The sequence below is a fragment of the Bos javanicus genome, chromosome X (assembly GCF_032452875.1).
Source record: "Bos javanicus breed banteng chromosome X, ARS-OSU_banteng_1.0, whole genome shotgun sequence".
NCBI lineage: Eukaryota > Metazoa > Chordata > Mammalia > Artiodactyla > Bovidae > Bos > Bos javanicus.
The window spans coordinates 99,338,503-99,362,037 of NC_083897.1; the positions used below are offsets into that span (position 1 = coordinate 99,338,503).

The 23,535-nt window shown below is 40.4% G+C and overlaps 1 protein-coding gene across 1 annotated transcript; it reads left to right on the forward strand.

Annotated features, from left to right (window-relative positions):
* The first annotated feature begins 15,199 nt into the window (after positions 1-15,199).
* On the forward strand, positions 15,200-22,721 carry LOC133243433 (zinc finger X-linked protein ZXDB-like). Its single transcript, XM_061410347.1, has one exon. The coding sequence runs from the start codon at positions 15,531-15,533 to the stop codon at positions 17,940-17,942; it is 2,412 nt and encodes an 803-aa protein (XP_061266331.1). The 5' UTR covers positions 15,200-15,530; the 3' UTR covers positions 17,943-22,721.
* Positions 22,722-23,535: the final 814 nt, after the last annotated feature.

Consider the following 23,535-nt stretch of genomic DNA (forward strand, 5'->3'; position numbering starts at 1 on the left):
ACAAATTGTGAAATTATTTGTTCTAGCGCTGTGAAAAATATCATTGGTAGCTTGATAGGGATTGCACTGAATCTATAGATTTCTTTGGGTAGTATACTCATTTTCACTGTATTGATTCTTCAAATCCATGAACATGGTATATTTCTCCATCTATTAATGTCCTCTTTGATTTCTTTCACCAGTGTTTTATAATTTTATATATATATATATATATATATATATATATATATATAGGTCTTTAGTTTCTTTATGTAGATACATTCCTAAGTATTTTATTCTTTTTGTTGCAATGGTGAATGGAATTGTTTCCTTAATTTCTCTTTCTGTTTTCTCATTATTAGTGTCTAGGAATGCAAGGGATTTCTGTGTGTTGATTTTATATCCTGCAACTTTACTATATTCATTGATTAGCTCTAGTAATTTTCTGGTGGAGTCTTTAGGGTTTTCTATGTAGAGGATCATGTCATCTGCAAACAGTGAGAGTTTTACTTCTTCTTTTCCAATTTGGATTCCTTTTATTTCTTTTTCTGCTCTGATTGCTGTGGCCAAAACTTCCAAAACTATATTGAATAGTAGTGGTGAGAGTGGGCACCCTTGTCTTGTTCCTGATTTTGGGGGAAATGCTTTCAATTTTTTACCATTGAGGATAATGTTTGGTGTGGGTTTGTCATATATAGCTTTTATTATGTTGAGGTATGTTCCTTCTATTCCTGCTTTCTGGAGAGTTTTTATCATAAATAGATGTTGAATTTTGTCAAAGGCTTTCTCTGCATCTATTGAGATAATCATACGGCCTTTATTTTTCAATTTGTTAATGTGGTGTACTACATTGACTGATTTGCAAATATTGAAGAATCCTTGCATCCCTGGGATAAAGCCCACTTGGTCATGGTATATGATCTTTTTAATGTGTTGTTGGATTCTGTTTGCTAGAATTTTGTTAAGGATTTTTTCATCTATGTTCATCAGTGATATTGGCCTGTAGTTTTCTTTTTTTGTGGCATCTTTGTCTGATTTTGGTATTAGGGTGATGGTAGCCTCATAGAATGAGTTTGGAAGTTTATCTTCCTCTTCAGTTTTCTGGAAGAGTTTGTGTAGGATAGGTGTTTGGTAGAATTCAGCTGTGAAGCTATCTGTACCTGGTCTTCCAGCAAACAATTGCTGGAAGATTTCTGATTACAGTTTCAATTTCCGTGCTTGTGATGGGTCTGTTAAGATTTTCTATTTCTTCCTGGTTCAGTTTTGGAAAGGTGTACTTTTCTAAGAATTTATCCATTTCTTCCATGTTGTCCATTTTATTGGCATGTAATTGCTGATAGTAGTCTCTTATGATCCTTTGTATTTCTGTGTTGTCTGTTGTGATCTCTCCATTTTCATTTCTAATTTTATTGATTTGATTTTTCTCCCTTTGTTTCTTGATAAGTCTGACTAATGGTTTGTCAATTTTATTTATCCTTTCAAAGAACCAACTTTTGGTTTTGTTGATTTTTGCTATGGTCTCTTTTGTTTCTTTTCCATTTATTTCTGCCCTAATTTTTAAGATTTCTTTCCTTCTACTAACCCTAGGGTTCTTCATTTCTTCCTTTTCTAGTTGCTGTAGGTGTAGAGTTAGGTTATTTATTTGACTTTTTTCTTGTTCCTTGAGGTATGTCTGTATTGCTATGAACTTTCCCCTTAGCACTGCTTTTACAGTGTCCCACAGGTTTTGGGTTGTTGTGTTTTCATTTTTATTCATTTCTATGCATATTTTGTTTTCTTTTTTGATTTCTTCTGTGATTTGTTGGTTATTCAACAGCGTGTTGTTCAGCCTCCATATGTTGGAATTTTTAATAGTTTTTCTCCTGTAATTGAGATCTAATCTTACTGCATTGTGGTCAGAAAAGATGCTTGGAATGATTTAAATTATTTTAAATTCACCAAGGCTAGATTTATGGCCCAGGATGTGATCTATCCTGGAGAAGGTTCTGTGTGCACCTGAGAAAAAGGTGAAATTCATTGTTTTGGGGTGAAATGTCCTATAGATATCAATTAGGTCTAACTGGTCTATTGTATCAATTAAAGTTTGTGTTTCCTTGTTAATTTTCTGTTTAGTTGATCTATCCATAGTTGTGAGTGGGGTATTAAAGTCTCCCACTATTATTGTGTTATTGTTAATTTCCCCTTTCATACTTATTAGCATTTGTCTTATATATTGCAGTGCTCCTATGTTGGATGCATATATATTCATAATTGTTATATCTTCTTCTTGAATTGATCCTTTGATCATTATATAGTGTCTTTCTTTTTCTCTTTTCACAGCCTTTGTTTTAAAGTCTATTTTATTTGATATGAGTATTGCTAGTCCTGCTTTCTTTTCATCTCTATTTGCCTGGAATATCTTTTTCCATCCTTTCACTTTCAGTCTGTATGTGTCCCCTGTTTTGAGGTGTGTTTCTTGTAGACAACATATATAGGGGTCTTGTTTTTGTGTCCATTCAGCCAGTTTTTGTCTTTTGGTTGGGGCATTCAACCCATTTACATTTAAGGTAATTATTGATAAGCATAATCCTATTGCCATTTACTTTGTTGTTTTGGGTTCGAGTTTATACAACCTTTTTGTGTTTCCTGTCTAGAGAAGATCCTTTAGCATTTGTTGGAGAGCTGGTTTGGTGGTGCTTAATTCTCTCAGCTTTTGCTTGTCTGTAAAGCTTTTGATTTCTCCTTCATATTTGAATGAGATCCTTGCTGGGTACAGTAATTTGGGCTGTAGGTTATTTTCTTTCAAGGTGATGAGATTATCTGTTACAGATATTTGGAAACAGTTTGGTGGTTTCTTAAAAAGTTCTGTTCTTAAGATTTTATCTAAGTGAAATGAAAGCATAGGTCTCACAAAGACTGGTACATGAATATCTATAGCAGCTTATTTGTAGTATTTAAAACTGAAAACAGCCCGAACAGAAATATGATGAAACATCATACAAGAACAATAAGAAATAACTTATTGCTCAAAATAACACCATTGGGAAAAAATCTCAGAATAATTATGCTGAGTTAGGACAAAAAAGAGAATATAGCATATTATTACATTTCTATAAAATTCAACAAAATGAAAAAGGCATTTCGTGAAATAAAGACAGTAGTGAAAGAAAGCAGATCAGTGGTTGCCTAGGGACAGGGATGGGCTAAGTAAAGAGGAAAGTAATACAAAGGGGAAAAAGAAGTTTTTAGAAATGGCAGGTATGGTAACCATTTTGATTGTGGTAAAGGTGTTCAGGAAAATCTAAACATGGATTTATTTTCTAATTTAAGGAATGGAAAAGCATGTTTGGAGTGAAAGAATCCTCAAATAATTTAAGGTCTGGAAAGTGCTTGTCAACCTATTATACAAATAGCTTTTCTTTAAAGTGAATACTAAATCAAAATGTTCAAAATTGTTTCTATTTAATGTGGTGCTGTCCTTTTTGCATTCTTGGTCATATTTTACAACTATTTCTTTGTATTCTACAAATATGCTTTTTTCTATACTATTAGTAATGTGCATCTCAAGTAAGGTCCTGGTTTTCAGTTTGCCAGTCCAGAGCCTGTTGGATTCTGATGTGAACCACTTCTCAGCATAGGTTTGTGTTAGAAGTCTTAAATTTAAGGGACATTCTGGACTAGGCACCTGCTGTTGGGAAAACAAAAAAGCAATGAGCAGTTATTGCAAATTTCACTTGGTAAGTCAAGGACTCAAATGTACAAACTGGGCTTGTACAGACTGTTCTCTTACCAAAAAGTTTCAACCAATTCCTGTCCTCAGTTCTTTTTTCCTAATACCTCTTCATCCCTCAAGATCCCAGTCTAAGGTTGCATACCAGCCCACAGTTGACTTTGGTGAAATTGCTTTCTTTCTAGAAAGATAAATCATGTGCAAAACAGGCTGAGGTAAAACGCAGCAGTGGTTGGAAATAATCTTTGACCTGGTCCTGGAGAGTTTAGGAGATGCTGAGGAAGAAAAAAAAGCTTTTAAAGTAATTTTTAGCAATAAAGTATTAATATTTTTATTTAAGGTAGGTGCATTTTTTTTTAACTGAATAGACAACAGTATAGGTTAAACATAACTTTTATAAGCACTGGGAAACCAACAAATTCATTTGACTCACTTTATTAGTATTTGTTTTTTGCAGCAATGTGGAACCAAACTTGCAATACCTCCAAGGTACACCTGTATGTGGTCAGGTAGGTTTGCTCTCTCTTGTGTCAAAGATGGTCAGTGGCAGCTCTAGCCTCAGAGTCCACTAGGCTTTTAAACAAGCACGTTGCATCTGCATGTGTGGGATGCTGCTGCTAAGTCGCTTCAGTCGTATCCGACTCTGTGCGACCCCATAGACGGCAGCCCACCAGCCTCCCCGTCCCTGGTATTCTCCAGGCAATCACACTGGAGTGGGTTGCCATTTCCTTCTCCAATGCATGGAAGTGAAGAGTGAAAGTGAAGTCGCTCAGTCGTATCTGACTCCTAGCGACCCCATGGACTGCAGCCTACTATGCCCCTTCATCCATGGGATTTTCCAGGCAAGAGTACTGGAGTGGGTTGCCATTGCCTTCTCAGATGTGTGGGATAAATGATGTGAAAACCAATAGATGCTGCCAAGCAGGCTGCAAAGAAAAGATTTTTTTTTTTTTTTTTGACCAAAGTAGTCATCTTGCTTGGAACCTCTTTTCATTGTAGGCTCTGCCCTCTGTGCTGAGCCTCAGTCCAAAGTTTACCTCACAGAGAACTCAAAGCCAAAGCTCAGATCCCTGTGAGGTTGTCTAATTGTAGCATGGGGCCCTGGGGAACAAACTCCTAGAAGAGGGGGGAGGGTGTGAGGACAACAGTGAAATGAACAGAAGTTGAAAATAAATGTGGATAGATTATGGTTTCTATGGTCACCAGATCATGAGTGGAATATATCATGTATCCTTCTGAGATGTAAAACCATCCTCAGGATATGAAGGGGGTTAAATTTCCAACAGCTATGGAAGGCAGAGGGTCAAGTTATGCAAAGTTCCCTGCTTAGTAGATAGTCCCTCCCAGGCATGCCCTCTGTTGGCAGACAGTGAAAAAATTTTCCAGAGGAGGGCTCAGGCCATCAGTTCCTGGTTCATTTTCTGGTCCCAGACAGATATTCTTTAGGGAGAGGATTGGCCCCATGAGTTCTTTTCTTGAGATCAAATTCCCCTGAGCCAGTCATAATGCACCAAGGTTGCAGATGGCAGAGAACCCAGGCCTAGGCCAAATCTTGCAGTGACCATGCAATCTCTGAGTGTGGTTTGGGGTGTTTATAGTAAGAAAAAAGGGAGAGTGAATGAAAACTCTCTCACCCATATAATCCCTAGGGGGAAACTGGAGCTTATGTAAGGAAGCCTGGGCATACTCAGAAATTATTATTGATATATTCTGAGGAGCAAATGCATGGCATGGGGAGGTTTCTGTGGTGCTATAGTTAAGTTAACACGAAGAACAGCTAGCTGGTCCCCAGAAGTAACACAGAGTTTACCCTGGCCCCATCCCCTCTTATCTCAGTTGAACCAAGGAGAAACAACTATGTGAACTTTCAGCATTCCTGCTCTGCATCCTCTGCCAGAGCACAGCAGGTTGGAGTGAGAGACACGGGGAATAAGACTGTACCTTTCTGCCATTGACACAACAGGGGGACTTTCACTGTTTTGCCATGGTTCAGGAGTGACAGAACAAGGGTCATTTTAGTTGACTACGTTCCTCCCAGCCTATGTCTCATGTTGCTGTTCAGTCCCTAAGTTGTATCTGACTCTTTGCAACCCCATTGACTGCAGCATGCCAGGCTTCTCAAATTCCTGTCCATTGAGTCGGTGATGCCAACCAACCATCTCTTTCTCTGTTGCTCCCTTCTCCTCTCGCTCTCAATCTTTTCCAGCATCAGGAACTATTCCAGTGAGTCAGCTCTTCACATCTGGTAGCCAGAGTAATGGAGCTTTGGCTTCAGCTTCCAATGAATATTCAGGGATGATTTCCTTTAGGATTGACTGCCTTGATCTACTTGCCATCCAAGACACTCTCAAGTTGTCTTCTCCAGCATCAAAACTCAAAAGCATCAATTCTTCAGTGCTCAGCCTTTCTTTTGGTCCAACTCTCATATCCATACAGGACTAATGGAAAAAAACATAGCCTCCACTATACAGAAACTTGTTGGCAAAGTGATGTCTTTGCTTTTTAATACCCTCTTTAGATTTTTCATAGCTTTATTGCCAAGGAACAGGAGTTTTCAAATTCGTGGCTGCAGTCAACGTCTGCTGTGATTTTGGAGCCCAAGAAAATAAAATCTACCACTGTTTCCAATTTTCCCCCATCTATTTGCCATGAAGTGCAAGATGGGTCCAGATGCCATGACCTTACTATATTGAATGTTGAGTTTTAAGCCAGCTTTTCACTCTCCTCTTTCACCCTGATCAGGAGGCTCTTTAGTTCTTTTAGTTCACTCTTATTACCATCAGAGTGAAATCATCTGCATATCTGAGGTTGCTGATATTTCTTCTGGCAATCTTGATTCCAGCTTGTGATTCATCCAGCCTGGCATTTCACATAATGTACTCTGCATATAAGTTAAATAAGCAGGGTCACAAGCCTTTCCCGATTTTGAAAGTCCATTGTTCTGTGTCTGGTTCTAAGTGTTGCTCTTGACCTGCATACAGGTTTCTAAGGAGGCAGGTAATGTGGTCTGGTATTGCCACCCTTTTAAGTATTTTCTACAGTTTTTTTTTTTTTGGGGGGGGGGTGATCTTCACAGTTGAAGGCTTTAACATAGTCAGTGAAGCAGAGGTTGATGTTTTCCTGGAATTCCTTTGCTTTTTATATGATTCAATAGATGTTGGCAATGTGATCTCTGGTTTCTCTGCCTTTTCTAAATCCAGCTTGTACTTTCAAAATTTCTTGGTTCACCTACTGATGAAGCCTAGCCTGAAGGATTTTGAGCATTACCTTGCTAGCATGTGAAATGAGAGCAATTGTACAGAGGTTAGAACATCCTTTGGCACTGTCCTTCTTTGGCATTGGAATGAAAACCTTTTCCAGTCCCGCAGCCAATGCTGAGTTTTCCAAATTTGCTGACATATTGAGTGCAGCACTTTAACAGCATCATCTATTGGGATTTGAAATAGTTCAGCTGGAATTTCATCACCTGCATTAGCTTTGTTCATAGTAATGTTTTCTGAGGCCCACTTGACTTCACACTCTAGGATGTCTTGCTCTAAGAGAGTGATCTCATCATCATGGTTATCTGAGTCACTAAGACCATTTTTGTCTAGTTCTTCTGTGTATTCTTGACACCTCTTCTTAATCTCATCTGCTTCTGTTAGGTCCTTGCCTTTTCTGTCCTTTACTGTGTCCATCTTTGCATGAAATTTTCCCTTGGTATCTCTAATTTCCTTGAAGAGATCTCTAGTCTTTCCCATTCTATTGTTTTCCTCTATTTCTTTGCATTGTTCACTTAGGAAGGCTTGCTTTCCCTTTCTCTCTTGCCTTTCACTTCTCTTTTTTTCCCCCAGCTATTTGTAATGCTTCCTCAGACAACAATTTTGCCTTCCTGCATTTCTTCCACCTTGGGATGGTTTTGGTCACTGCCTTCTATACAATGTTACAAACCTCTGTCCATAGTTCTTCAGGCACTCTACCAGATCTACTCCTTTCAATCTATTTGTCACCTCCATACCTGAATGGTCTAATGGATTGCCCTACTTTCTTCAATTTAATCCTGAACTTTGCAATATGGAGTGCATATTGCACTGGAGCCACAGCCAGCTCCAGATCTTATTTTTCCTGACTCTATTGAGCTTCTCCATGTTTGGCTGTCAAGAATATAATCAATCTGAATTCGGTATTGACCATGTGCTGATGTCCATGTGTAGAATCATCTCTTGTGTTGTTGGAAGAGGGTATTTGCTATGACCAGTGTGTTCTCTTGGCAAAACTCTGCTAGCCTTTGCCCTGCTTCATTTTGTACTCCAAGCCCAAATTTTCCCTGTTACTCAGGTATCTCTTGACTTCCTACTTTTTCATTCCAATCTTCTATGATTAAAAGGACATCTTTTTTGGTTGTTAGTTCTATAAGGTCTTGTAGGTCTTCGTAGAACTGTTTGATTTCATCTTCTTTGATATTAGTGATTGAGGCATAGACTTGGATTACTGTAATGTTGAATGGTTTGCTTTGGAAACCAACTGAGATTATTCTGCTGCTTTTGAGAATGCCCCCAAATACTGTAGTTCAGATTATTTGGTTGACTATGAGAGCAACTCCATTTCTTCTAATGGAATCTTGGCCACAGTAATAGATATAATGGTCATCTGAGTTAAATTTGCCTATTCCCATCCATTTTCATTCACTGATTCCTAAAATGTCACTGTTCACATTTGCCATCTCCTGTTTGACCATGTCCAAGTTGCCTTGATTCATGAACCTAACATTCCAAGTTCTTATGCAGTACTGTTCCTTACAGCATCAGAATTCACTTTCACCACCAGACACATCCACCACACAACACCATCATTTCCACTTTGGCCCAGCCTCTTCATTCTTTTTGGAGCTATTTCTCTGCTCTTCCCCGGTAACATAATGGACACCTACTGACCTGGGGGGCTTATCTACTGGTGTCATATATTCTTGACTTTTCATACTGTCCATGGGGTTCTCAAAGCAAGAATACTGAAGTGGTTTGCCATTCCCTTCTCCAGTGGACCATGTTTTGTCAGAACTCTCCACCATGACCCATCCATCTTGGGTTGTCCTGCACAGCATGGCTCATAGCTTCTTCGAGTTACATGAGGCTGTGATCCATGTGATCATTTTGGTTAGCTTTCTGTGACAGTGGTTTGTGGGGAACTCACAAATTCACCTTCCTGCTGCAGGGAGAGCTCCAACAGCTGCAGCTACACTGCCCACCTTCAGAAGCCAGACTAGAAGTGTATATCTCCACAAAACCTGGTTCTCAATGATTTTTACCAAGTGAGAGCACCTGCTTGGATCCCCAGTGGTAAAAACTTCCCGTGTGGCAGCCCTAGAGAGTTTCTCCTTTTGTTAGTGAGCAAGTTTCAGATTTCACATTTGTGTCTCATCATTGCATGCCTGGTGGTTAAGAGAGCCAAGGCAGCAGGTCCAACAGCCTTTAAAGGATAAACCTACTATTCATATTCAGTTCCTCCTGTACAAGTTGTCATGGTGCTTGGAATAGGAAGCCACCCCAGTCCTGTGTGAGAACAGAAGGCTATGGGTTAATGTGTCTTGTGTGACTTCTGAACAGAAGAGGTGAATATGCTTTATACATTGGAAGTACTAGGAAGAGAGTTCAATATTCCAAGGATGAGCAACTATAACAGTATCCCCCCCGCCTCTGGATTTAGTGGTATCTTATTCTATCCATGAATATGGATGCACCAAAAGAATAAAGTTTTTTTTTTCTTTTAAATTAAATTGTCTCTCCTTCCCAGTATAAGATGCCAGTTCAGTCACTAAAGAATGGATAATTTGTCATTTAAGAATGGCAAAATTATAGGTCATTTCCCCTCATCAATTTTTGTCCATTTTTGAGCCTAAAGGCAAGCTAGAAAAGTGCAGTTAAAGTACTCAAGTTGCCAACACTGGCAAAAACATGCACTTTGTTAGCACACAGGCATCTTTTGCCCTGCTCCTCCATGGACAGTGTTCTGATGAGTATGGCTTTAAATGAAATCCAAGTATCTTCTCTCCCTGTTTAGCTCAGGTACTAAATCAGGTACTAATCAAAAAAGTAGAGCTACATTTCAGGTATAAACTAGTCTATTCCTGAGTAGAACATGTGCTATTCACACTCATGGTGTAAGAGGCAATCTCAGCATGCACCTAGTCTCTTCTTGCAGGTAGAACAGGCAAGCCCTGGGTAGGCCTAGAATGCAGAGGTCACAGTGTCTCTGCCCTAGCCCCATGACACCCACTTTGTGCCAGAGACTGGGTTTTGCAGCAAAACTCATTTCAGGCCAAGCAGCCCTGGGTCCAACAAGAATTATAAGCTGTCTATTATAACTCTTTAAATGGCCAGTCCTGCTGCTTCAATCATTAATTCACCAGAGAAACAGTATGATGATAGAGTGGGTGCCTATTTTCAGTTCAGTTCAGTTGCTCGGTCGTGTCCAACTCTTTGCCTATTTTAGACAGCGTATTCAAAAGCAGAGACATCACTTTGCTGACAAAGGTCTGGACAGTTAAAGCTATGGTTTTTCAAGTAGTCATGTACGGATGTGAGAATTGGACCACCAAGAAGACTGAGTGCCAAAGATTCGATGCTTTCAAACTGTGGTGAAGGAGAAGCCTCTTGAGAGTCCCTTGGATAACAAGGAGACCAAACCAGTCAATCTTAAAGGAAATCAGCCCTGAATATTCATTGGAAGGACTGATGCTGAGGCTGAAGCTTTAATACTTTGGCCACCTGATGCAAAGAGCTGACTCACTGGAAAAGACTGATGCTGGGAAAGATTGAGGGCAGGAGGAGAAGGGGGCCACAGAGGATGAGATGGTTAGATAACATCACTGACTCAATAGACATGAATTTGTGCAAACTCCAGGAAATGGTGAAGGACAGGAAAGCCTGGTGCACTACAGTCCATGGGTTTGCAAAGTTGGACATGATTTAGTGACTGGAAAACAACAGGGTGCCTATGATTCGTGTAGCAAAGTAACAATAGAAGGGACACCCCTAAACTGATAAAGGATATGAAACCAATTATTAATGTATTGCCTCCCTGTTCTAATTTCACCCTTTAAGATAAGTTCTCTGATAATGGATGGATTACTTTAAGAATCTCTCTTTCAGAGTGATCATGATGTTCTGTTTTCTCAGGTAGAAGACACTGGATGGACACTGAAGGAGGAAGTAGCTCTCCTGTGACTTCTGTCAGAAGTGTGAGTGTAACGATAGCCTAGGTGTTCTGCTCCAAGCATGGGCCCAGAAAAACTGTCCTCATCAATTGTGCAGAACCAGTATGGCCTGGTTAGCTTTCTGTGAGCCTCTTTATAGGGATATCTTGTGCTCCAAGCCACCTACCCACTGATTCCCCCTACTTGATTGCACTCATTCCTCACCTTACCCCACCACTAGGTTTATCTCCTGCACTTATCCAAAGGCGGCAACCCTCACAACATCGAGGCCCTCCTGATCCTATGTATAGGACATTGCTAGTTCCAGGCCTCCAACTCCACCAGGTCCCTTGTTCCTACTACATGTCCACATGCTGGCCATGAACTGTGACTTTCCCACACTGATGTTCTCCAGAGGATACCTTCCTGTTTACTCTGCCACTGTAGACCAGCTCTGGTTCCGCAGACTGGCTCTGGCACTGGTAAATTAGCAAACTTCTCTGCCATCCAGTAGGTTCTGCTACACCTTCTCCAATGAGCTGTTATCTCTAGCCTTGGGGAGGAACCCCCATTCCAAGTTTGTCTTTCTTTGGGCATGCTTCTTAAACCCAGGATACCATATAGAGTTTTCCTATATCCTATATATCCTACATGTGTCATATTTAATAATTCTTTATGTTTAAACATTATGTTTCATTTTCTCCTGTCCACTGTGTATTTTCCATCTCCTGATTGGATCCAGGTTGCTACAGAACACAACACCTACAACAAATACCATTCTTGGAATTACTAAAAGCTTTCTTTTGAGAGTTTCATCAAGTAAGAATGTCCACTATTACCCAGAAAGTATAGTAGGTGGGAAAAGAAGGAACAAAGTGCTTGGAAAGGAAGACGTGAAACTGGCACTATTTGCAGATGATATAATTCTGTACACTAAATTCTACAGGTATTTACAGACAAATTGGTGGAATCAATAAAAGAGTTTAGGTGGCTGTTTATAGGATAAAATATTAACATTCAGAAGTCAATTTTATTCTATTTACCAGCAATACATTTACAAAATGAAAATTTCAAAGGCAGTATTTGTAAAATATGAAGTACCTAGGATAAAATGCTCTCTTATGGGAAAAATGAAATATTATTGGGACATATTAATGAAGTTTTTATTAAAAGGAAAGGCACACCATATCCATTCAATAACATTCTATATTATAGACAAGAAATCAAATCTAAAAGTGCAATGCAGTCCTAATTAGAACCCTAAATGGGGTTTTGGTTGAATTTTTTCTGATGAATTGATATTTGAAAAGGATTCAAGAGAGGCAAAAAAAAAATAACCTAGACATTCTTGAAGAACAAGGTAGAATTGAGTGGCCTTATCCAAATATCAGAATTGGCTGTAGAACTGTAGGGATTAATTTGTGGTATTTTAAGTAGACAGATAAATAGAGCCATGGTACTTAATAGAGAATACACAAACTAGCCCATACATAGGTAGATGTTTGATTTATGACACATGCAGAACTGCAAATCAGTTGGAAAAGGGCAGACTTTTCAATAAGTGGTTCACTGAAACAATCAGATATCCACATTAAAAAATCCACATCACTTGTAGGTGGATTATGACCTAACTGTGAGAGGCAAAACCATAAATATTTCAGAAGACAATATAGAGAATAGTTTTATGGCCCAAGGGCAGGGACAGATTTCTTGAAACAGAAAAACACTAGCCATAAGGAAAAGAATGATAAATTTTGACTATGCTATCATTAAGTATGTTATATAATTAAGCATGTCTTAATTAAAGTCTGTTCACAAAGCACAGCACAGAAGAGAAAATACAAACAACAAAACGAAAGATTATTTTAGCCACACATATAACTACCAATGGATTGATATTTAAAACACATAAATAACTCACTGTATCAGTAAAAACAGGATGGGAAATAGAATAGAAAAATGGTGAAAGAGTTGAACACGAACAGGCTTTTCATAGGAGAGAATGTCCAAAATGTTCATAAACGTAAGAATGTGCAAAAATTTAATAGTAGAGGAAAACAAGTAAATTAAATTCTGGCAATATTTGGTGTAGATGAAGATATGCAGGCAGAGGAACTCTCTATGTTGCTACTGGGACTGTAAGTTGGTACAACCACTACAGAAAACAATTTGGCACCATGTAGAAAAGCTGGAGATATGCATACTCTATGGGCCAGTGATTCTCTTCTTGCTTGTATACCCAAGAGACTTTTAAACATGAGTCCCATGAAAAATGCCCAAGAAGGTTCATTGCACCATTGTTCATGATTAAAAGCTAAAAACAGCCCCAGTGTTCATCCAGTGTAGAATGATACAATCATATCACAATTACTTTGCTAAAATCATGCATTGGAATGCTAGTCAATGATGGAGACAAAAGGTCTAAGTCTACTAGGCACAAGATGGACAAGTCTCTCAAATAAATATGATATAGAATGAAAGAAGCAGGCCATAAAAGGGAGCATGCAGTATTATTCCACCGACACAACTTCAAATAAACTGTATTGCTTAGGAATGCATACAAAAGTTGTAAAGTCATGTTTATAAAAAAATATTTTAGAAATGATCATCATAAAGTCAAGATAATGGCTATATCCATATGGGAGAGTGTGGGTTGTGATTGGGAGGAATACCAGTGGCTGTATTCTGGAAGGCTGGCAATGTTCTATTTCTTGACCTTGGTCCTGGTTACGTGTGTTTGTTTTTACAAGGGGCTTCCCTGGCATTATCTAAACCTGGCAGATACGTTATATGCACTTCTCTGTGCCTCAGATTTGAAAAAATAAGTGCTTTCTCCAAAAAACGTAATAGAAAAAAAAAATGTGTGATGTAGAACTTTTGATGAGGTTTGAACTCTTATGGATGAATCTTTTAATCAAGAGAGCAGTAAGTGTCCATTATCATTAGAAGAGGCAAAAGAAGGGATTGTTTAAACTGTCATTTAGTCACTAAAAATGCCTGACTCTTTTGGGACCCCATGGATTATAGCTGGCCAGGCTCCTCTGTCCATGGGATTTCTCTGGCAAGAGTACTGGAGAGGGTTGCCATTTCCTTCTCCAGGGAATCTTCTTGACCCAGGGATGGACCCGTGTCTACTGCACTGGTAGGAGGATTCTTTACCACTAAGCCACCAGGGAAGCCCATTTAAACTGTAAGTATCCCATAATCTAGTTAGCACTTGAAACCTTTCTCTTGCCAGATAATTCACCCTATATTTATATCAATTCCCAACTCACTGATGACTGACAAATTGGAGGATCATCATCAACATTAATAAGATCATTAGGCATCACAGGCCAAATACATTACAGTAAGACTAGGCCACCACACTTAAATGCAAGCAGGCACACCGAGGCTACTGGGCAGGCAAAAGGCATCTGTGCCTTTTTCTCAGGACAGTCCACTACAGTAACTTAGGGTTTAACCTTATCACATTTCACCAGTACTGCTGTCCAGAGACCTCCACGTACTGGAGAATCTAGAGTAAGCTGGGGAATGTCCTCATCATGCTGTGAGATTGGACATGAAATTTGCCATGGTATACCCAAAGCTGGACGGAGAAGGCAATGGCACCCCACTCCAGTACTCTTGCCTGGAAAATCCTATGGACCGAGGAGCCTGGTAGGCTGTAGTCCACCGGGTCGCTGAGGGTCGGACACGACTGAGCCACTTCACTTTCACTTTTCACTTTCATGCATTGGAGAAGGAAATGGCAACCCACTCCAGTGTTCTTGCCTGGAGAATCCCAGGGATGGGGCAGCCTGGTGGGCTGCCGTATATGGGGTCACACAGAGTCGGACATGACTGGGGTGACTTAGCAGCAGCACCCAAAGCTGGAAGATCCAAGAGTTGGTTTAGGTTGTGCACCTTATAGGGAGAACCCAGGAGGAGGTTGGGTCTTCCAGATTTCAATATAAACTACTTCATCCTCCAGGCCTTGCATTTCTAGGCTCAACAGTGCTAATCTGCTTTGACCCCACCTCTTACTCATTATACTCTCTGCAATAGCAGGACGAAAAATTTAACTATGGGACAAATTTTCCTGAGGACATTGCTCAAGACAGTTCTGAATATGGAAGTCTCCAGGAAAATTTTTAAAAAGCCATCATTTTCCATAGTGTATTCTCTCAGGAATTTTCTGTCACCTATCAATCCAGCCAGCCAGCCATCCAATACACAGTGTTTAACACATGGTAATTGCTAACTACCATGCTTAGCACTGGGAGGGACTGGGGTGTATGTGTTTATTTTGGTACATACTGTGAGGTTCCGGTTTATGTTGCCATTTAGTAGATAGATACCTAAGGTATTCATTTCAGCACTTTTTACTGAAGTGAACAGCCATTTCCCTTGTATCTCTTAAGACCTCCTTGATTTCCTACTAATATTAACAGTGGAACTTGTTTATGTATACGAGGCTCTGCCCCTGGGCGTTTTATTCTGTTCTAGAGACCCTGTACAAGAATATTTAAATCACGGTGGCGTTAAACACGTTTTAATATCTGATAGGGCCAGTTTCTGCGCAGTGCACATTTTTTTTTCTCTTTCAGGAACGTGTTCGGGCCCGCGGCAGGGGGCGGGATCGCGCCTCCTCCGCGGCTCTGGTTCCAGTGGAGCTTCACGGACGCAGAGATGGAAATCCCGAGGCTGCTCCCGGCTCGCGGGATGCGACAAACCGGCGGGGCTGGCAGCCCCGAGGGCAGCGGCCGGATCCGCGGAGGTCCTGACCTGCGGGCCAGTCAGGCCCCGGCGCGCCGCCTCCTGCTGCTCCGGGGCCCCCAAGATGGCGGGCCCGGGAGGCGGCGTGAGGAGGCCAGCGCGGCTTCTTCTTGCCCAGGCCCAGGCCCGAGCCCGTTGGCGCTGAGGCCCGATCACGCTAGCAGCTGTGGCAGCGGCGGCGGGAGCGGCGGCGATGACTTCTTCCTGGTGCTGCTGGACCCGGTGGGTGGAGACGTAGATACCGCGGGCGCTGGCCAGGCCACAGGGCCCGTGTGGAGGGAGGAAGCCGGGCTGGGCCCAAGGCTCCTGGGGGGCGAAAGCGGCGCGAACCCCGAGGGCCGCCCTGCGCTGGGCCCCAGCTGCCTGTCGGCTATCCCCGCTCCAGTCCCGGCCCTGGCCCCGATCCCCGCTTCAGGCCTGGGCCCTGCCGCGGCCTTCGCAGGCACAGTCGCCATTCACAACCAAAACCTGCTGTTGCGCTTGGAGAACGGCGTCCTCACCCTAGCCACGCCCCCACCGCAGCCCGGGGGTCTGATCGTCCCGCAAGCTGGGATCCCGCACGCGGCGCAGCCTGGAGACTGTCCCGAGCTGCCGCCCGACCTCCTGCTGGCGGAGCGGGCAGAACCTGCGCCTGCTCCAGCGCCCAAGGAGGAGGCAGAGGGCCTGGCGGCTACTGAGAGCCTCCGCGGGCCGCCAGGCCCAGGCCAGGGCGTGTTGCTGTACCTGTGTCCTGAGGTGCAGTGCGGACAAACCTTTGCAAAGAAGCACCAGCTGAAGGTGCACCTGCTGACACACAGCAGCAGCCAGGGCCAGCGGCCCTTCAAGTGCCCCCTGGGTGGTTGTGGGTGGACCTTCACCACCTCCTACAAGCTCAAGAGGCATCTGCAGTCACACGACAAACTGAGGCCCTTCGGCTGCCCAGTAGAGGGCTGTGGCAAGAGCTTCACCACCGTGTATAACCTCAAAGCACACATGAAGGGCCACGAGCAGGAGAACTCATTCAAATGTGAGGTGTGTGAGGAGACCTTCCCCACGCAGGCCAAACTCAGCGCCCACCAGCGCAGCCACTTCGAGCCTGAGAGGCCCTACCAGTGTGCGTTTTCCAGCTGCAAGAAGACATTTATCACAGTGAGTGCCCTGTTTTCCCATAACCGCGCCCACTTCAGGGAACAGGAACTCTTTTCCTGTTCCTTTCCTGGCTGCAGTAAACAGTATGACAAGGCTTGTAGGCTGAAAATTCACCTTCGGAGCCACACTGGTGAGAGACCGTTCCTTTGTGACTTTGAGGGCTGTGGCTGGAACTTCACTAGCATGTCCAAACTCCTAAGGCACAAACGGAAGCACGACGATGACCGGAGGTTCATGTGCCCGGTGGAAGGGTGTGGGAAATCTTTCACAAGGGCTGAACATCTGAAAGGCCACAGCATAACCCACCTGGGCACGAAGCCTTTTGTGTGCCCGGTGGAAGGTTGCTGTGCCAGGTTCTCTGCTCGCAGTAGTCTCTACATCCACTCCAAGAAACACTTGCAGGATGTGGACACTTGGAAAAGCCGATGCCCAGTCGCCACTTGTAATAAACTCTTTACATCCAAGCACAGCATGAAGACCCACATGGCCAAAAGGCACAACCTGCGCCAGGATCTCTTAGCTCAGCTGGAAGCTGCAAATTCTCTTACACCCAGCAGTGAACTTACCAGCCAGGGGCAGAGTGACCTCAGTGATGCTGAGCTTGTGTCTCTCTTCTCTGATGTGCCTGGTAATAATAGTTCTGCTGCAGTACTGGACACGGCATTGGTGAACTCTGGGATCTTGACTATTGATGTGGCTTCTGTGAACTCAACTCTGGCAGGAAACCTCCCTGCTAATAATAATAATTCCTTAGGGCAGGCAGTGGACCCTCAGGCCTTGATGGCCACCAGTGACCTTCCTCAAAGTTTGGATACCTCACTCTTCTTTGGAACGACAGCAGCAGGTTTTCAGCAGGGTCCCTTAGATATGGATGATGTCTCAAGTCTAAGTGCGGGGCCGTTGGCATCTCTGAGCTCTTTGGCTTTGAAAAACTCGAGTCAAGAGCCCCAAGCTTTGATCCCTAGCAGTAAGCTAACAGTAGACACAGATGCTCTGACTCCTTCAAGCACCCTTTGTGAAAACAGTGTCTCAGAACTACTGCCACCAACCAAAACGGAATGGAATGTACATCCTGACTCTGACTTCTTTGCACAGGAGGAAGAAACCCAGTTTGGATTCTCCAATCCAGCAGGAAACCATGGGTCTCAGAAAGAAACAGATCTTATCACAGTGACTGGCAGCTCATTTTTGGTATGAACTAAATTCTGTTCATTCCTGCCACATGGCTTACTTTTATTGATGACACTCAATTTTGAGAATATTCTGGCCTGAATGCTTAAATACAGTCATTTCTTATAGGTCTGAAGGAGAACAGAGCCCTGGGCTGCAAGTTTGGAGATTTAAATCCTGATCTTGGGTCTGGAACTTGCGGGTTGTGTGACCTTGAACAAGTCACTTATCCTATCTGAGCCTTAATTTCCTTATTTATGAGATGAGGTGGTTTGAATAGATTGTTTCTAAGGTCTTTTCAACTCTATGATTCCTTGATAATAAGCTTCTTTCCTTGAGAAAAATTAGAACATTTTTTCAGTGATGTTGCATGTGCTTTTTTCAAACATGCATAATATACACATAATATAATGAACATTCATATACATGACACCCAACTTCAGCTATTATCAATTCATGAATATTCTTTTTTTATCTAATCTCCATTCATACCCTCTTCCAGTATTATTTTGAAATAAATACAAGGTATCACATAATTTCGACCATAAATATGCAATATATAGTTCTGAAAAGCATGGGCTCTTTTGAAAAAATCTTCAGTTCCATTGTCATACTTAAAGTTAGCAGTAATTCCTTAATACTGTCAACATTCCAGCTTATAATTGTCTCATAAATGCTATTTGTTGTTAACATTTAAACAGTTAGAATCTGAGTAAGCCTCTTAAGTGTCTTTTTAATCTGTATATTACCCTATTGTCTCTTTGCATTTAATTCATTGAAGAAAAGTTATTTCACATGTAGAGCTTACCAGTCTTAAGTCTTGGTGATTATATCCACGTGGTGTCACATTCCTCTACACTCTATTTCCTTAATTTGGTGTTTGGATCTAGAGACTTGGTCAGAATGGAGGGGCCATGAATGTTTCATGTGTTGTGTTCTTTTAGCATGTGGCACAGAATGTCTAGTTTTCTCTTGGATATTTGCAGCTTCCAGTGATAGTGCATTAATTCATAATTACCTTGCTTCTGATATCATGATTTGTTCTTGTAGAGTTACTATTAGTGGAGGAATAAATGCTGCTGAAGGCATATGTAAAAATTTATTAGAAATATATTCAATGACAAAATATTTTCTTGAAGATAGAACTAACAAGGAGAAAAGGTAACAAAAAATGTGTTGACTCTGCTCACCATTTATCTTCCTCGTCTCTTTTGATGATGAGGTTTGTTTTTATAGAAATTGCCAGCCAGGACTTTGACATGAAACAGCATGTGCATGCTTACTCATTCATGTCCGACTCTGAGATGTCATGGACTGTAGCCCACCAGTCTCCTCTGTCCATGGGATTTTCCATGGCAAGAATACTGGATTGGGTAACCATTGTCTTCTCCGGGTTATCTTCCTGACCCCGGTCTCGAACCTGGGTCTCCTATATTGCAGGCAGTTTCTTTACCATATGAGCCACTAGGGAAGCCTGAGATGAAACAGACCCAGGGTCAAATTCATGTTGAATACGTGGCCTTGAATAAATTAGTTTCACTAAGCTTCAGTTTCCTAGCTGTCAAATGATCATAGCAGTGCACATACATAGCTAACACACCTGAGACTTTTAATCCTTTCCAGTTTTTAATAGGTAAGGAAAAAATATTACATCTTTGGCTTATCTTGTTGAATTTATACAATCCTTTCACGCTCTCAATCCTCCTTACTATAAGGAAGAAATTGGGATAATTTGATCCTGTTCCTGTCTAGACAATAAGGTTTGTGAGAATTAGGGTGAAGCAGGATGGGGAAATCTCTTTATTTCCTCCACTGTATTGTTTCCTCCCTGCCAGGAATTTCTGTGGCTAATGCCAGAAGTGGAAACATTACTCACAGGTATATCTGCATCCCTATTCATTAGACCAATCTGTCACCATCTTTGATCTCTTTCAGAGTTAGACTTTGCTGTACCTCCAAAGTCACTTGTGCATGAAACTGATAATGGAGCAGAGAAAGATTCCTCCTCTCTGTGGTTTGGAGAGCTCATTGCATTTTCCCAGAGTTGAAAGGAAAGGTTGAAGCTGAATATTGTGTAAAATTTCTGTCTTACATGAGTATGGCATTTTTAATTTTGTGGAATATCTTCACAACCCTGTGTGGTGGTTTTGGCAAAGTCTGCTGTGACTCATGGCATTTTAGCAAATGCACATTCCAAATGGACTTTGGCTAGTGACTGACAGTTCTATATATAGCTTAAAACAAAGAAGATAAATTCTTTTCACCTCTCCCTTCCCACTCATCCAACTTTCATGATTTATTACTGTGTCATAACTAGCTGCCGTTTTCCACTTTAATTGGTTTCTGTTACTTTCTGTTTACTTTCTCGCCCGTCCTTGTATGTGCATTCCAGCCCTTGCCATGCCTTACTTTTTATTTTTTAATGGATAGATCTCTTCTTGCCACTGTTCCTCAGATCTCCTCATAGACATTTTCTTCACTGGTAACATTTGCTGAGTGTACACTGCAGTTGTGTGTATAGTAAGAAGTTATTTTCTGAGCTTAAATAATCCTGTGTGTATATATATGACTCAGATGATATAAGACATTATTTTCTATATTGTGCAGACAAGAAATGGATTTCTGTTTCATTATTTCCATTTTTAAGAAGTTTTTGCCAAGGAGTTCAGTTAAAACTCTATTTGCTGTAGTGTACTAGCCCAGTAGTGTTTGCATGTGAATGTCTATGGATGACATTTATTGTAGCGCTTTGGAAGTGCACCAAAAAATTGTCACTTTGAAATGTTTATGTACTGTGTGTAAGGGAGTATACACACACATCCACATAAATATATTTTTAAAGTGGTTTTATTCATTTAGTGATAAAAGTAGACATACTTTTGTAAATCAGAGAAGTGCTCAGAATTTCATTGTGTCTACTCAGTGTTTTCTCTTTTTGCTTTAGAAATATTTGTATTCATAAAGCACATTTAAAAATATTGTAATTCATTAAGGACTCTTAAATTGACCACTATATTGCATATCTGGCAGTTAACGTGCGTCGAGGATTGGAATGAACACACAAGTAGCAAACATCAAATAAATTACTTACACATGAAGATAATTTATACTGTGATTTCTTTTTTTGAATTCCTTAAATCAAGTTCCATCCAATAAAAAAATCATTATACTTTTTCCTACTCATTGAATTTTCAAAGGACAGATGTTAACTTTTCTCATGGGTTCACAGGATTTCATTGAACAAATTCATTCAAATAATTCCCTTTCAACTCCATTTTCTAAAAAAATGGTGGACCTTTTTATACTTTAAAGGTATGAAGTTAAATTTCTGTTGTTGATGGTTTAAAATTGCCATCACTTCTTTTAAATAATTGTACACATTTTAATTTAATCCTATTTCCTTTCTGCTTCTCCTCCATTTGGTTTATTAAAAAAATCTTGCCAATTGGAAGCATAATAATATAATGGCTTAAAACAGGTTTATTTCTGGGTACTCTGTTGATCACATTGATCATGTTAAAAATATATTGGCATTGGCATTTTTATCAAGTAATGTAACGAATATAACAGTGCTGAATAGCAGGAGTTAATTATGAGTAAAGTATGAAATTTATTTGTCTCTTCATGTTCTTATCCAGGAGGCATATGAGAAGGCAATTTATTAACTGGAGGTACCACTGTATTTATTTCAAGTTAATAAATACTTATTAAGCATCATTGTGCAAAATACAACGTAACATATTAAAGGTTCTATAAGAAGAGTAATATTCAACTCTGACATTTACAAAGATTACAGTTGATGGGAGACAGAAAAAGATTAAATGGAGAAGAGAAACAGGAAAAGTTTAATTTGGTACCAAAATGACTGACGGGGGGGAAAAAAAACGGTAAGAATAATGAGTTTATTCTGAACACAGATGAGAGCCAGTGAATGTGTTTAAATACTGGAGTCAGATCATGAAAATGATATCTAGAGTGTTAATATAATGGAAGTGTACAATATGGATTAGATGGTACATGCGTGCACGCTAGGTTGCTCTAGTCATGTCCAACTCTGTGTGACCCTATGATCTGGAGCCCACCAGGCTCCTCTGTCAATGGGATTTTCCAGGTGAGAATACTAGAGTGGGTTGCCATACCCTCCTCCAGGGGATCTTACCGACCCAGGGATCGAACCCACATCTCTTATGCCTCCTGCATTGGCAGGTAGGTTCTTTATCACTAGTGACACCTGAGAAGCCTGAATTAGATGGTAGAGACTGGAATAGAAAACCAGTGAGAAAGCTTTTGCAGCAGCGCAGGTGTTCTATGATGAAACATGAACCCTGGACTAGATGTTGTCAGTGGGAAATGACAAGAAGGAACAGATATTAGGGAGATAGCTATCATCATAGCAAATTAGAAATAACTCAAGTTTCCTTGGGGACTGTAATAATCATTTTCACTTAACAGTGAAGTAAGTAAGAAAGTCTTTTTTGGAAATGAGTGTGTTAAGATGGTGTTTAGCTAAATGATAATTTTAAAATAATTGTTATTCCTGCATAAGCTATCCACATTGTGCTTTATCTGCTTTCTAAACAGCAACTGAGGGCCACTTCCTCTTTCTTAGTTCCCTCAGGCATTCTTAGAACTACCTATACAATTCTGATCCTTTTATTTCCCTTTCAATTATGAGAGGCCTCTTCGCCTTGTCTTGAGTGAGACACTGAACAACGTGGTTACTAGTTTACATGGCTATTGAGCACTTGAAATGGGCCTAGTGTGAATGTAAGACTGAATTTTTAATTAAATTTAATTTAAATGGAATCTGAAACAGTTGAAAATATTTTCTGTTAAACACAACTTTACTGTTTTAGTAGGATTAAATTTCACTTTAATTATTGAAACTTTAACATCCAAATTGAGATGTACTGTAAAATACAAACATAATTTTGAGGACTTAGTGCACAAAAATATTTCATAGCATTTTTTATTGATTACACATTGAATAATATTTGAATATTTTTCAGTTTTATTGAGGTATAACTGACAGTAAAATTGTAAAATATTTAAAATGTACATTGTGGTGGTTTGATATTTGTATACATTGTGAGATGTGTTAACTAACTAGATCCTATTCCTAGGGTCTAGTTAGTTAATACATCCATCAAGTTACATATTTATTCATTTTTGAGGGGTGAGAACATTATATTTTAAATATATTTGCTTAAAGTAATATAACAGTAAAATTAATCCTAATCGTTTTTTACTTTTAAAAATGTGGCTATGGAAAAATTTTAAGTTATGCATTATAACAATTAAAATGTTTTAAAAATTAAAAGCTACAGCTATTACTCTTATTAAGTTTCTATTGGAAAGCACCAATCTGGATGTAACATTACCTCTCCAGACTACTCTGCATCAAAATGAGTTATTCAGTCTCTGCTGTGCATTGAGTATGTTTTCTACTACTGTGCTTAAGGTTTAGTAGTTATTCTATATTTAGGGTAAAATGATTTAAGTATTGTCACAGACTCTGTCACAAGTTGGTGAATTGTTACTATGAATTTGAGCAATTCTTCATGAAAATTTTATTTACTGGAGTGAGTTTTACCTGCATTTGTCTCAGTTGGAGCAGGCC

Excerpts from the sequence above, each read along its gene's own strand:
- LOC133243433 (XM_061410347.1), top strand. The coding sequence starts at position 15,531 with ATGGAAATCCCGAGGCTGCTCCCGGCTCGCGGGATGCGACAAACCGGC.